We start from the raw sequence: 16,093 nt of genomic DNA on the forward strand, positions 1-16,093 counted from the left end.
ACATGTGTGTTCTCATATACTTCTACATGGCAGTCTTGCCTTAATGCAAAAATGACATGAAAATCTAAGGAGACGTTGTGCCACTCCAGTGGGAATGAAGGCTTGGAAACACTGTCCATCTCCTCCGAAAAAAAAGACCAAATCCTGCCTTATTTACCAAAGAGAAAACTCAATATCTCTGCTATCACGCAGCCTACCTTCATTATTCTTCTCTTACCAAACACCGGATTTGCATGCACCTGCTCTGAGCCTCTCATTTGCTTAAAGCTTGCGGCCACTAAAAGCCCGTCGTGTTGCCTCGGACGCACGGAGGCGCTAAATCACTTAAAGCATCGATCCGGTCCCTGCGCTGACTTGTACAATTTGTAACCAGACGTGCAACTCATTTAGATGCCCCCTCCTTCTCCTTCCCCGCCTCCCCCTTCTCTCTTTCTCCTCGTCTTTAGCTGCATGTCGCTCACTCAGTCGATCAGTGGCTCCGCTCCGCTACACGCCTGCGTCCGCCTCCACAGCTCTCCAAAGCCGAGACGCGCCACCACCGCCGCCGCAGCTGCAGCCGTCAATGCGGGCATGACACACTGGCAGCAGTAGTGGGCTTCCGTCAGCCTGCTTTTTAAGGCAGATCACACAGAGGAATAAAGAGTAGGAGACAGTGAAGTGACTCCTTGCTGCTTGTGCCGTGCGTCGAGACGAGTAGATGAGCCAATGGCTGGGGCACAGCCGGGAGTTCATGCGCTGCAGCTCAAGCCAGTGTCCGTGCCCGAGAGCCTGAGAAAGGGCAACAAATTCATGAAATGGGACGATGTAAGTAGAGATCAGCTGTGCGTCTTTATTTCTTTATTTTGCTCTTTATTCTCTCTCTCTCTTGCTTTGCACAGAATGGATTACATGCAGAGGCTACTCGTGCAACAGAAGCGGGTTCATTTGTGTGGATCTGCACTGACACACGGCTGGTTGCGTTTGGCTTCCTGCTTTCAGAGAAATGCTCTAGTGTCCACTGACATGTGCTCTGTTTACGTTTCCCAATGCACAGTATGTGTGCGCGCTTGGGGGGAGTGCACGCGTCTTTGCCACTGCTTGTGTGTGTCATTGAATCAAATTAGACATAATCTCACCGGAATCAATTAACTGCAACTAATTAGAGAATATAACTGTTGACAACACTTGGATGAAAGATGCAGCATTTATTTATTTTTTGCATGTTTTTATTCATGTTTTATTGCTTATGCAGTGACTGTCCAGCTGCAGTGACATGACCTTGATTAAAATTGATTGCATCCCGCTGCTGAGTAAAACATAACAGTAGTAACCTTTCAACAGACAGCTGTGGCCGCACTGCACCTCTCCAGAGCAACAAATCAACACATAATCCAGTCCAGGATTCACATACAGCAGCTGCACTGCAAACCGAGTTCAAATGAAATGACTTTATTGCACTTATTTCCTTCTTATTTACATCTTCTGTGTTCTGTCGTCGTGCTGACGGAGCTTTCTGTGACATTTTTTTTCCACAGCCCATCCTATTTGAATAACTGCATGCATTCCTCTGGTTTCCCCAGCCTTGATGTGTGTTTATTGTGGCAGTATTTGAATATGATTGTGATTGCTTTTCATTCTGGGAAAAGGGCTTCTCTTTTCCGCTCAGAGAAAATATACAGTAGACAGATGCCTCCACCTGTAACCTGCTGTTCATCATGGTTCTGATACTGTCTCTTCTTGTGGGAACTAAAATCTGTTTGCAGATCACACTGAGCACGGAGAGCTGCAGTTTATTAAATAAATCATCAACTGCTTTGATAATGGAACAATCAGCTTGAGAAATTTTGAGACATTTTTTACGAAGCTCTGCCTCCAGCTTCATAAACATGAGCATTTTCTGGGTTCTTCCTTCCTCTGAGTTGTTGTTGTGTTGTGGACAAAGCTTAAGCTTTGGGACACACTGGTTGATATTTTTTTTGATTTAATAGACCAAACAACTAGTCGTTTTTACCATTTTGGACAAATTCTGACTCATTTTGGGCCCATTGTCAATTTTAGACAAGTTTATGCCGTTTTGGTCTGTTTTGAGTAATTTTGGGCTGATTTTGAGCGTTTGATCAATCAGTACAGAATACAAGTTAATTGACAATGGAAATAATCATTAATAACAGTACTATTTGCTTGTAAATCAGACACGTAGACCAGCATAAGCAGTCAGGTGCTCCACATAAGCTAAATATAAGTGGCAGTTTCATATATAATTTCAGGAAATCTTGCTCACAAATACAAGTTCAGATTCACTGAGCTCAGTTGTCGTTGTCGACCAGGTACATTTTTCTCAGAGTCAGTACTGATGTCAGTTATCAGCAGTCAGAGAGATCAACAACTGATACTTAGAGCTGTAAAAACTAAAATCTTGGTAAAAGCCAAATGTTGTTGAAGTTCCTTTGTTTATTAATGTTTTACACATGTTTGTTGAAGATTGTCAACATTTATCTCTTAGTGTTGACTGGCTTTTGCTCACTCAACAGCTAATAATTATTTTTATTATCAGCTATCTGTTGGACATTCTCTTGATAAATAGATGAGTAGTTGTATATTTGTATAAAATGACAGAGTAGTGGAAAAATGTCAAAAAGACAAAAATGACAAATGACTTGTTTTGTCCACAACTCAAATATATTCAGTTTATTGTCACAAAGAAGGAACAAAACCAGAAAATATTCATATGAAGAAGCTGGAATCACAAGATTTTGACTATTTTTTGTATAAAATTACTTAAACTGATTAATTTTCAAAAAAGTTGTCGATTAATTCAATTTCTGATTACTAATCAATTTTGCAGCTTTCCTGACGTGTGATGAATCAGATACTCATAATTTGTCCAAAATATCTCAAAACCTGACAAAACTTACAAATAAACTTGTCCAAAATGACTAATATGTCACCAAAAATGACTCAGATCTTGACAAAAGTGACTCAAATTGTGTCAAAATTACTCAAAACCAATTGATTGATGCGGCTTTAGTGACACGTAACCGATCAGATACTTGGAAGTTTGTCCAAAATGACTCAGATTCTGTCCAAAAGTGAGTCAACTTTTGTCCAAATATTATTCAAGATGTGTGAAAAATTGATGATTTGGTCCAAAATTACTCAAATTCTGTCAAAAATTATTAAAGTATAGCCCCCAAATTACTCAAATTTGGTCTAAATATTTTTCAGATGTTCTCCAGAAATTATGGAAAGTGTGTCCAAAATGACTAAAATGTCAAAAAAAAAAAATCTGAAGAAAAGCTGGAATGAGAGAATTGCCACCAGTAGTTAGTGATTGATTAATTCAGGTTGACAAATGATTGATTTATTAATTAATCATGAGGTGTCACTACAGATGGAAAGAGGCAGCAGCATCAGAGCTGAAGCAGCACATTTTAAAATAATTTTTTCAATCTGGAATTGCTTACAAAATACCAGTAAGTGGGGAAAAATACTGAGTATCAGGTCTGATAATCGGTTGATTCCTAATACATACCACATTATGGTTTAGAAATATACTATACTATAATTACATTATGCTCTCAAATACATGATCAAATCCCAGATCTCAGGTGAGTGGAGCTCAGCGCAGATGGCTTCAGCGGATAAATGTTCTGAGAGCGTGAACGTGGTCAGTGCAGATGGCTGAGAGGAAACTGTGCACACTCTGTCAATCATCAATCCTCAGCTTGAATAACGGCTCTTGAGTAATTACTAATGAGCTCTTATTCCTTCAGCCCGCTCCCTGGTTTGTTGTGAGAAGGGGCGTGAGGTGTGAGTCTGTTTCCCCTGACAGCCCTGTTTGTGTGTCGTAGTTTGTACATGTGGGCCAATCTCCAGAACCAAATGCCCACCAGGCCTTTCCTGAGAAAACACGCTATCGAACACAGATACATTCTCTGTTTCGTTTCCCATGCACTCCTTCCTTCCTCTTGCCTCTGCGTATCATTTCATGGAAAGAATCACAGAGGAATCCAGAGCCGGGCTGAAAAAAAAATTAAAAAGTGAAAGAAGCTCGAATGAATTATCAGTGGGAAAGGATTGAATTAAATCATTTTCTTCTTATCTTGGCTTCGGATGTTGGGCTCTGCTCTAACCTCTCTCCGCAAGAAATTGTAAAAGCAACAACAACACGGAAAAAATCTGATGTACGTGCTCTAATTTATTGCTTTATTCCGTTGAGGATTTCTCTCTCTCGCTGCTAGAATCCAACGGGGACATAAAAAGGTGTAAAGTTTGTTTGCTGTGTAAGGACACAGTACTGCGAGGAGTTTTCAGAAGCTGAGCGGTGAAAAGCAACTGCAGACTCACTGTATTTGTGGATGAAAAATGACTAGAAGAGCAATCAGAAAATCTCTTTAAGTCCCAGACCTCGCCAACCTCCCTCTTACAGACACCTTGTACTTTTGTTGCTGCCACTTGTAGACAGCCGGCGGCTTCTTTAGCTCTTGAAATGCCTGGTTATGGCCTGAAATAACGCCTGGATTGTGCTATTATTTGTCACTCAGTTCAAATGCCACATTTAGCACCACAGAATGGAGGACAGGCAGCCGTCCAAATCCTCTCGGAAAGAGACCCTTCTTCTTAAGGATCGCTGACAGGGACTGGCAAGATGTGAAATTTGTGAGAGACGATGCCGGGCCTTTGTAAACACAGATTTTTATAAGCTTACACTTGTATCATAGCCCCTTTGGTGTGGTGTGTATTGAGTAAGATATCATCGGGCTCCACGGGGGAGCAGAAATCCCTTAAAAGTAGTAGAATATGTCATTAGCATACAGAGCAGAAATATGCTGAGCTCAAATGTGCGCTCCAGCTCACCCCCCTCAGGTGATGGTTAATGGTACAGACTCACTAAAAATAATGGCAGCGTCTCCTGCCTGGAATCGTCTCCCTCGGGGTGTTTGTACTTTCTCAAGCCAGCCACTAATCTCATCTTAATTCAGCAGAAAAAAGCCGGCCACTGCTGCCTAATGTTGTCCCATTAATGACAAATCCCCAAAATAGTCGAATGGCAATAAAAAACCAGGAGCAGCGCTGTTGTGGAGGTACTAATCTCAGCAAATCACTCTGAAGTCTAATCCACAGTGCTATAAGTACTTTTTGTTTTTTCTTGCGAATGTGCAGACCCAGGAGAAAATCTTTGCTTCGAGTCCGTAATGGCTTAATGTGTTTTGTAGCGGTGGCCATGGAGAGTTGGGACATTAGGGAACAAGATGGGGAAAATGACTGCTCTCACATCATTAGGCAGATTCCCGGTGCTCTCAATCCGTCCTCTTTTGTTCTTCTGACATCGCAGATGAGCCATCAATCACCATGAGTCATCCTCTGACTTGATTTTACTGGTAATACGAGCAACTTGCTGAAAAGTTACAGATCCAACTCGGTGTCATGTCATGAAAGTTTGTAGGAGTAACTAGACCTGGATGATGAAACAATATACACGGATACTTCATCAGTAGGAATAAGAAAATTGTTTGAACCCCACGCTTTTTGTCTCACGTCACATTTTTTACTCACTCTAGACTAATGTTTCACTGCGATTTAAAGTCCTGCGCCTCTATGAAAACAGCATAGCCATGGCAAGAAAGAATGAGAGCGCCAAAATATCCAGTTATAATATCATAAATAAAAAAAAAAGGGTTTCTTTGGTAACATATTTTACAAAATTAGAAAAAGGGTGGTGGCTCTAGTCTCTACATACTAATACTATTTTAGATTCTTAAGTTGTTTCCATACTTGTATCCTCACTATTATATATAAACACAGCCTGCAGTTCAGCTGAAAAGATTTGTTAAAATTTTCTGATGGAACTGCACGCTGTAGAAGTTCAAGAGCTGTCACAACGTTGAAAACCCATCTGTTTAAACACTGCCTGCACTTCAGCCGAAAATGAATGAGTCATGTAGAATAAGGTAAATGTGAGGAAATATGATTTTAGGCTTAGATTGAACTTGAAAATCTGCTAATTCTTTCTGTTGTTACACTTTTTGGCTGAGAAATGGTGTAATTTTGGTGATTTCTTTCTTAAATATATCTTTCAAACCTGCTGACTGTTTTTGGGGGTTCAGGGGGTTAATGAAAATACATAATGAAAAGCACATAGTGAAAACAGGCTATCATACCACTTGATAACAGCTTTTTTCCACCCTCCGTCGCTCTTCAAGTGGCTTCTATGAAGGTCTGCTGAGGCATGCTAGTCTGGGGCTACAGTCTAGACCTTCCTTCAAGGTGGCTGTGGCTAGTTTTAACTTCCAAGACTGAATCTGCTGCCTAAAAACGATTGCAACCCTGTGTCCTCCACCTTAGCAATGCACTCTTGGTGGGAGTTGGGTGGACGTATAGGGTCCCCCCACTTCGATACCTGATCCACACCAACCACTTTGAATTTCAACCTCTGTGTGTTGTAGCAGCTTCACCCTGGTCACCTCCAGGTGTTGGTTGTCGAGATAGTTCCTCTATCTTTATTTATTTCCATTTAAGTGCCTACACTTCATTACTGAGGTAACATAAGTTATTGCCTGTGTTCCTTGATAAATCGCCTCAAATTGCTCATTCAAAATAAACTTTTTCCATCTTACGTTCGTTTAAAATAGGTCATTAAAAATGATCAGTTGTTATCGATACTAGCTGAAAATGAACATTTTATCGTCTTCAGAGCACCTCGAGGACGAGACAGAGATATTCATCTGTAGTAACTAAACTGGAGAAATTGGACTGTGGATTGTGAGTTCAGTGCAGATCACTGATATGAAGAGGATGAGGTATGAGATTCTTTATCTTAGAACTTCGATCAAAGAGGTGTTTTTTCCCCCTCCTCCCTCGGGCTATAAATACTGTGTATCCTGCATGCATTCAGCGGCATGAGCTGCATCTTTTGTCATTCAATCAAGCCTGGAAATATTCCGCAGCCATGTGCACACAACCAAAATGATTCCTCTTGAGTCTCTAATAGATTTCTACGAGAACGATGGGTTGCCATAGCAAATGTCACAATAGAAAATTCCTCTGATGCTGCACCTTAGCATTTTTATTTGCTTACCGCTCACTTCCCCTCTTTCATTTTTTGTCTTTCTCTCTGCTTTGTAAGTTTCTCTGTGGATTTTAGGTTCATGATGGAGCAGCTGTGGCAGATTGTCTTATTTAGACAATGTGGAATGATCTCATGCTTCTCCACTACTCAGCACAGACATTTCTTCTCATGTCTCCCAGCTCAAACATTTCATGATCTTCTTCCCAACAGGTCGCGTAGGGTCGCATCCGAACATGACAAGTGTGTAGCAGATGCAGACCATTAGCTCTGTCTCCCAACGCTGTGATAGAGAAATCATTAGAAGCCTCATGAAGACACTTTGAAGATTTTCTTGCTCTGTGCAGCAAATGCGGCTTCCATCTCTGTGATCTCGTAGCCATGGCTGATTGAAGAGGACAATATGCTACTGTTCAGCTGAACCACAGCCACCATGGACACAGGGAAAAAAAAAAACAGGCAAAAGCTCTGTCTTTTTATAGAAGCATCCAATAATATCTGGTGTTGCCATGTTATGCCTCAGGGTCAGACTGTGTGTGCGAGACTCCAAGCCAACTGTATGTAGAAACTGTGGGAAAGCATTTGTCTGATACAAGAGAGGGGAAATGGAAACGTCAACTGTGAAACAGCCGTCAGTTTGTGATTGCTGTCATCACAAAGAGTCGCACCAGGCTCTGTGGTCATTTGTGGCGTTGCCAGGTCATGGTTTGGAAAGTTCCCTAGAAGGAAAGGATTGTATGTGTGCTCGCAACATAAACAGCACTTTTATTGTCATTTCAGTTTCTGGTATGCAAGCGGTAATACAAAAATGATGCCTTGATCCCGACAAATGAATTTTTATTGCTTTAGCTTGAAAGTATTCCATCGCACACATCAAAGCACACGCTCATGTAAAATACTCAGACAGGGACAAACAGACATCCGCACACATTGATTCCAGATGTTTTCTGTTTTACTTCAGGATTCCACCACTGTGACCCCGGTGACTCTGACAGTTGACCCCAAAGGTTACTTCTTGTATTGGACCGACCAGAACAAGGTAAGACACCACAACAGCAGGAGCGACTGTTTTAGTCCTGTCAGTCCTTGAATCTTGGACTTGTAAGGATTGTGTAGCACTGCTTTTGCAGTCTTGAATTTCAAGATTGAAATTCAGATGTATAGAAACTTAAATTTACACCTGGAGGGCAAAACCTTTTTCTGCCTCCCAAACATGTAGAAGCTTTTTGGATTTTTGTTGCAAGTTGTTTTTGTCACTACTATGGATGCAATCGACAACATTATTTATCAGTTATCACTTAATTGTTGACACATGGAAATTGGATAATTTTGGGTATGCTGGTAGAGCAATTTTAACCCACAGACTGGTGATATTTATTGTCAAAGCTGCTTGGTTTATTGGCTGAGTTAGGGGGTTGCTGTCCTAGAAAACTTAAGCTCACTTTAATCATGCAAGAAGCCATTAACTACCACAGAAATCTTTGTCATGGTGCCCTTTGCTATCTAAACTCCCACGATGCTCTCTGCTTGGCATGAAGCTGCCCGTTGTCCAAGCACTGTCTGCTTTGGTATTAAACACAAGCTTCTTATGTTGTATTAAACAGGACCTGGTGGCACAACCAGGTGCTATAGCTAATTTAGAATACATTATCATTTTTTATCAACTGTGAATAATCGATAAAATCAATAATATTCCTACCCAATATGCAGTCTAAACCGTCTCTCAGTTGCTTTTTTCTTGAGCTCTGGTAAACCAGTCATTGCTGCTTGATGTAAACCATCCCTGCCAGCACAGGAAAGTCGCCACAGAAAGCGGTTTCCAATAAACTGTGAAGTAGAAAGAGATTTGCCTGCTGCTGATAGACATAATCAGGATTGCATGAATTCATTCAGCAAGGTAATGTGGCGATGTAGCGTTCATTTATAAGTAAAAGGCCTGAACCCAAGCTTTAAAGCTTATCAAGCAGTAAGAAATCAGTGTTTTATGCTGCATTGTGCCCAGACTAATTCAGCGCTATCACAGCTGCAGTAATTGTCTCCTCCTTCTCTGTTTTGAAATGTTAAATAAATCAAATTAGCACAGCACTCTGAGGTGTATGATACATGCAGGTTTCACACTTGGTCTCTATCTGATTGACCAACCCAGTGCATTGCCAGAACTTTGAAACCACCCGCCTAAAGTTGTGCAGGTCCTTTTTATGACGTCAGTAAAGCTTTACATCGATGGGGCATGGACATTGGACCTGTAAGGATGATGATGGAAGCAGATTTTTTGGGTCTTATGGGCCGCAGGGTTGGGTTATTGCGGACTTAGTTTGGTGTGGTGCATCCCACAAATGACCAATCAGAAGTTTGCAGGCTGGGTGGGATCATTGTTGTTTTCCATAAGCCAATTCTTTCGCAGTTTTTGGATGCTTTGTACTGCTGAAGGAGCACTGATGCTGTTACGGCCTTTGGTAGCAGGCTGTTTGGAAATGGACTTCGTACAGCTTCTGTGTCTGGAAATCGTGTGGAGAGTGAATTGATTACACCTGACCGAAGACTGAGCTCCGGATTCCCACCTGACTCTCACGAGGAATGATGAGGTTGGAGCTCCAGACCTCCTCCCAACCCTGGTCCTCGATACTGAATTATTGGTCCGCTACTGGTTTGATGCAACCAGTTCTCCCTGGTGCCTCTTAGTGACTCGTTTATATTCTATTGTGGTCCGTCGGTTCCGTAGTCACTGAGGGGTGACTGTTGGCGGCTGATAATTTGGTGTGAAGCCTCCAGTCTTAGTGGAGACTGTAGCACCTGTTAGCAGTCCACCAACTTCAGGAAGAAGCTATTTTGTACCTGAAGTCTTCATGTGTCGTGTATTAAATGTATGTCTTCTGAGGCACCAGTGTTTAGTTAGTTCTGTGCACCGTTTATCTTAGTTTCTGCTGTTTGTGGTGGGTGTTGCTTCTGTGTTTAAATTTGTCTAGGGAGTTTAGTTGTGTTGTGTTTAGCTAGGTTAGATGCTCTGTTAATCTTCATTTGGTTTTATTTTGTTCTTTGATTTGGCAACTCCCACCAATCTTGTTTGCTTTGTTTGATCACTTTTATCTTGGATTTGCTACTGAGCAATAAATTGCTTACCTGAACCAATAACATCTGGTTATTTTGATACACCCAGCTGGCCCGAGAGGTTGGATCGTCACAGTCGCCATTGGGTGTCGTTCTTAATGTGGAATAATGTTCAGATAGATAGTAAGAGTTAAAGTATCATCTACATGAATGCAAGGATCCAAGATTTTCCAGCAGAGCATTGGATTGTAACAAGATCATCAGTGTGAGAGATTTAACTTTCATGCTTTTCTATCCACATATTTTTCCAGAGTTTTCTGTATCTGGATTCTGTGATGCACTGATGCATTAGTCTTACTGAAGCCAGGCATTTTGTCAGTGTCAGTATCAGACTAAATACTCAAAATGAGTAGTGAAGGACATAAAATTCAGACAGAATATGAAAAAGTGTGGGATCTGTTATTGTGCTAACAGATGATTGACAAGGAGAAAGTGTCAAAGCACTAAACTACTGTCTGTTTGTTGTTGTCTAAAGTGAAAGTTAGACCTGCCGACGCGTCTCATTTTGCTTGGCATCAGTCTGAGCAGGTGTCAGAAGACGATATGGAGTTGATGGAGTGTGTGTCTGCAGGCAAAGTTGAAGAAAACAGAATGGACCTTTGTGTTTACAAACTGTTTACGATATAATCTTACTTCATGATGCAGGTCAGCCGTCAGAACACTGGTTTCCGTCGTGTTTAAATGAGAAGCTGCTGTGCTTTGGGCTTGGAAAGCTGCTTTATTACCAGGGCTAAAGTGTCATTTGTCCACAGAGTTCACGGAAAACAAACAACTTTTTCATTCACTGCTGCCATGACATGATCCAGAGCTCATTACCATGGCAACACCATTGGAGTTTGTTGAGGCCACATTAGGCGTTAGGGCTACACAATGTTGGAAAAAGATGATATTGTGATGTTTTGTTAAAAAACGCAAATATAGCACAGGTGTACCTAACCAGCTGCAGCCAAAACACTACATTATCTGCTGTTGAAGGGTCTTGACATCTCTCATTGAGGCTCCAAACAAATTCTCTCTTCCCTGTTGTGATGTTTTCACTTGTAAGATCATCAGGAAAAAATGCAAACAGAGAATTTCCAGTCGGAAGTCCTCATAAATAAACAGTTTGACTTGTGTAGAGCTCCGTTGTTGCTGCAAAATATTCCACTCTGACAGCTCTATTTCAGCTTGTGCCTTGCATTTTTCATTCATCTCTTGAACGGCAACTTGAGATAAATATTACGTACTGCTTCTGAAGTTACTGCATCATGTTTTTAAAATCCCTTTGTGTTAATTAGTATCATGTCTTTTGCAATGTGAATATACACTGCTCAAAAAAATTAAAGGAACACTTTGAAAACACACTTCAATACGGGGAAAAAAACAAACTGGATATTAGCATTGATATGGACTGGATAATGTGTTAGGAATGAAAAGTGCCACATTATTTGATGGAAATGAAAATTATCAACCCCCCAGGAGGGCTAAATTCAAGACACCCCAAAATCAAAGTGAAAAATTGATGAGGCAGGCTAGTCCATCTTGCTGAAATTCCTTGACAGCAGCTCAAAATGGTATTCAGTAGTTTGTATGGCCTCCATGTGCTTGTAGCATGACTGACGATGCCGGGACAAGCTCTGAATGAGACGACAGATGGTGTTCTGGGGTATCTCCTTCCAGAACTGGACCAGGGCATCACTGAGCTCCTGGACAGTCTGAGGAGCAACCTGATGGTGTCTGATGGAACAAAACATAATGTTCCAAAGGTGTTCTATTGGATTCAGGTCAGGTGAGCGTGGGGGCCAGCTAATGGTATCAGTTCCTTCATCCTCCAGGAAGTGCATGACTTCTCTTACCACATAAGACTGGGCATTGTCGTGCACCAGAAGGAATCCAGGACCACTGCACCAATGTAGGGTCTGACAATGGGTCAAAGGATTTCATCCTGATACCTAATGGCAGTCAGAATGCCATTGTCCAGCCTGTAGAGGTCTGTGCGTCCCTCCATGGATATGCCTCCTCAGACCATCACTGACTCGCCACCAAACCGGTCATGCTGAACAATGTTACAGGCTGCATAACATTCTCCACGGCTTCTCCAGACCCTTTCATGCCTGTCACATGTGCTCAGGGTGAACCTGCTCTCATCTGTGAAAAGCACAGGGCACCATTGGCAGACCTGCAAATTCCTGTGTTCTATGGCAAATGCCAGCCGAGCTCCACGGTGCCGGTCAGCGAGCACAGCGGGCACTAGAGGACGCTGGGCCCTCAGACCACTCTCATTACATCTCTTTCTGATTGTTTGATCAGAGACATTCACACCAGTGGTCTGCTGGAGCTCATTTTGTAGAGCTATTGCAGTGCTCATCCTGGTCCTCCTTGCACAAAGGAGCAGATACCTGTCCTGCTGGTCGGTTGAGGACCTTCGACAGCCCTGTCAAGCTCTCCCAGACTAACTGCATGTCTCCTGGAATCTCCTCCATGCACTTGAGACTGTGCTGGGAGACACAGCAAACCTTCTGGCAATGGCACACACCGATGTTTCATCCTGGAGGAGTTGGACTGTCTGTGGAACCTCTGTAGGGTCCAGGTATCGCCTCATGCTACCAGAAGTGACTCTGACCCTAGCCAAATGCAAAACTAGTGAAAAACAGTCAGAAAACATTAGGAAGGAAAAAAAATGTCGGTGGCCTTCATGTGTAAAACCAATCCTGTTTTGAGGGTTGTCTCATTGTTACCCCTCTAGAGCACCTGTTGTTAATTTCGTGAACACCAAAGCAGCTGAAACTGACTAAAAAGCCCCTCAGTTACTTACTTGACCAGATCAGTATCCCACATGTTTCACTGATTTGATGCAATACTTAGATTAAAAAGTGTTCCTTTAATTTTTTTGAGCAGTGTATTTCCCTCTGCTGTCTGGAATCTTTTGTATGGTGTAACACTGACAGAGGCATCTGAAATAGTTTCTTTTTTTTTGCTTTGGATGGCAGCCAGTTCTGGGTTTGTACTCATCTTACAGAGCTTTGTGATGCTGAGGTAAATGAAAAGCACCTGTTTTTGGTCAACATCATCCTTTCTGTTGCTGAAATATTTCCATACAACTGACTTTGTGTTTCTTATTGCAGTCAGATCTTCCATCCTGTTTCTAGCCTATTCTTCACTCATTTATCTGAGTACATGTGGAGCTGTCAATGTCAATGAACTCTGTGTCTTTTTAGGTAAAATTTAAACAAACTGTGTCTTGAAGGACCTTTAAATCACAGTTAATTATGTTCAACAAACTTTTCTTGTATACTGGACAAGGTAAATGACGACTGTATGAGTTTTTGTTTGCCTTACTTCACACTTACTGTGCACACATTGCAATGTTGATGCTCAAATTACATTTTCAAAACTGTATATTTAAAGAAACCATAAATCGGATTAAAATTATGTTTTATGTTATTCCAGATTTTACCTCTAGATTAGTCTTTAAAAATGAAGATGAGATCAAGCAACAAAAAAGTTGCAACATGAAGTGTTTGTGTTAATTTTCTTTTCTTCAGGACACATTTCTTGTGGTGTGACTATTGCACACGTTGCACTTTTGATCCTTCATCAATATATTTTGTACTTTTATTAGGCATTCCATTTGTAATCATCGTGATACACCTAAGATTGTTAGAGAGAGCGCTCTTGGAAGCACTTGAAACTTTAACCAAACATTTATTGTCATGATTTATCCTTTTTTTTTTTTTTTTTTTTTTACTTTCCCAGACAGATTAGAGTTTGATCTTTAATATTTAGGACATGCGTGGCTATTCTGTTCTATCCTTAACGTCACAGGAAGTGTGGTTGCTCTTCTCTATTCTGACTAAAACCAGAAAAAGAACATAGCGAGAAAACACAGAAATCTGAACTGCTGCACCTGCAGAGCTAAACTTGACACCTGTGAGAATATTCCGTGTGTGTGTGTGTGTGTGTGTGTGTGTGTGTGTGTGTGTGTGTGTGTGTGTGTGTGTGTGTGTGTGTGTGTGTGTGTGTGTGTGTGTGTGTGTGTGTGTGTGTGTGTGTGTGTGTGTGTGTGTGTGTGTGTGTGTGTGTGTGTGTGTGTGTGTGTGTGTGTGTGTGTGTGTGTGTGTGTTCGTTCCTGCACTCCAGTTATGGTGAAGAGTTTCGTAAATACCAGGAACAAATGTCAAACTTAAGATACCGGCCTTAGTTACCTTATCAAAACTCCCTCTCAGGTTAACCTTGAACTGAGAATTTTCTAGTTTGATCAGCTGATTTGTCCGTACAGCTGCTGATTCCTTCCAGTCGGCCAGTCTAGTGCCTCCAAACACACATAATATGATCTGGTTCTATTAGTGCCTATCAGTGTATCCAACTAATTAATAGCTTCCATTAACTTGATGTTTTCCTAGACGAGGGAGTTTCACTGCAGTCATATCAGAGCAGCTGACCGAGACTTTACCTCTGAACACACACCAGTTCCTGCATGCACGCTCTGAGTCCACGTCATTTACCACTGCACCGCTACTCCTGTTTTGTAATAGAGAAAAGCTCTGTTATGCCACCAGCTTGCTGTAAATTAGGACACTGAATGTGGAAAAAGAGATGCTGTCTTCAGGGTGTATATGCTGTTCTATTAAACAATCTCTTTCTCTACGCTGTAAAAAAAAAAAAAATCTGCCAGCGAGGATGCAGTGGAAGACTGTCATGTTCAAAAACGGTGACAAAAAGCTTGGTGAAATAGTGTCAAATAGTTGTAAAATAATTATATTTTTAAGTGGATTATATACAGTAACAATTTTACTATATGGTAAAAAAAATGCTTGTATATTGTAAAAAGAACAAATTAGTGTTCGAAAAACAGATTACTTAATGTACACATTGCGCACAGTTTTGGCCAACATTAAAAAAAAATCAGTTTGTTTTAAATTTGTTTTTGCTAGATTTTTTTCTGTAATTTTCCAAAACAGGGAAAATCTGTAAAATACAGTTTAAAAATATCTATTTTTTCAGTCCTTAATATACACAATGTTTCTTTCAAGTAATGACAAATATCTGTTCAATATTGACATTTTTAGCTGATTTATATACATTAAAATGTAGTTTTGTGGTTGCCCATTTTACTAGTTTACTTTTTAAAAATAAATTGTCTTTTTCATAATTTAATTTTTAAATATTTTTCTTACATTTTTGAAATAGTTTTGTAAAATAATTTTATTAATTTTTTACATTTATTTTTTGCAATTTTACTACATATCTGTAATTTAACATATCAGAGAAAATATGTCCAATAGCAATTATCTACCATTTTTCAATCCTGATATAAATTATTTTTATTTCAAAACAGTCTCTAATTTTGTTTCATTTTATTTACGATTATGTGTGAATTAAAGCTATTTTTCTGCGGTTTAACTGGCTATTATCTCACAGGAAAAATCTGTAAAATACGACCAATTTGTTCTGTAAACAGTTGTTAAAAACAGTTATAAAGCATTCATTTTCCTGTGTAGTTAAGCACAGCACCACCTTTGATGTCTAACGTCCTTGTGTGTGTGTGTGTGTGTGTGTGTGTGTGTGTGTGTGTGTGTGTGTGTGTGTGTGTGTGTGTGTGTGTGTGTGTGTGTGTGTGTGTGTGTGTGTGTGTGTGTGTGTGTGTGTGTGTGTGTGTGTGTGTGTGTGTGTGTGTGTGTGTGTGTGTGTGTGTGTGTGTGTGTGTGTGTGTGTGTGTGTGTTAAAAGGGTGAGTTTGTGGTCAGAGATAAAAAAACACTAAGTGTGAAGAGAACAGAGGGAGGCTCATGACTTCAATTTGTCATTATTTCCTGTGCCTCTTTCATAAATCCACAGTTTTGAATGATGTGTGTGTGCGTCTGTGTGTGGCTGTCTGTTCTGTCTCTCAGTGCTGACAACAGATCCTGCTGCACACATAACTCAAATTAATACCAAGCACAGCCAAAGACAGAGCTCTATT

General features: G+C 40.8%; 1 protein-coding gene across 2 annotated transcripts in view; it reads left to right on the forward strand.

Moving 5' to 3' along the window:
• The first annotated feature begins 364 nt into the window (after positions 1–364).
• The window catches only part of LOC110951382 (1-phosphatidylinositol 4,5-bisphosphate phosphodiesterase beta-1), a 187,684-nt gene continuing 171,955 nt past the window's right edge, over positions 365–16,093 (forward strand). Inside the window, exons 1-2 of one of the 2 annotated variants that reach the window (XM_051960678.1) lie at positions 365–804; positions 8,007–8,084. In XM_051960678.1, coding sequence (XP_051816638.1) covers positions 706–804; positions 8,007–8,084 — 177 coding nt within the window. In that variant the 5' untranslated portion in view covers positions 365–705. The remainder of the gene's footprint in view (positions 805–8,006; positions 8,085–16,093) is intronic. The other variant, XM_051960677.1, reaches the window with a different exon arrangement.

Source organism: Acanthochromis polyacanthus, chromosome 16, assembly GCF_021347895.1.
Source record: "Acanthochromis polyacanthus isolate Apoly-LR-REF ecotype Palm Island chromosome 16, KAUST_Apoly_ChrSc, whole genome shotgun sequence".
NCBI classification, from domain to species: Eukaryota; Metazoa; Chordata; class Actinopteri; family Pomacentridae; genus Acanthochromis; species Acanthochromis polyacanthus.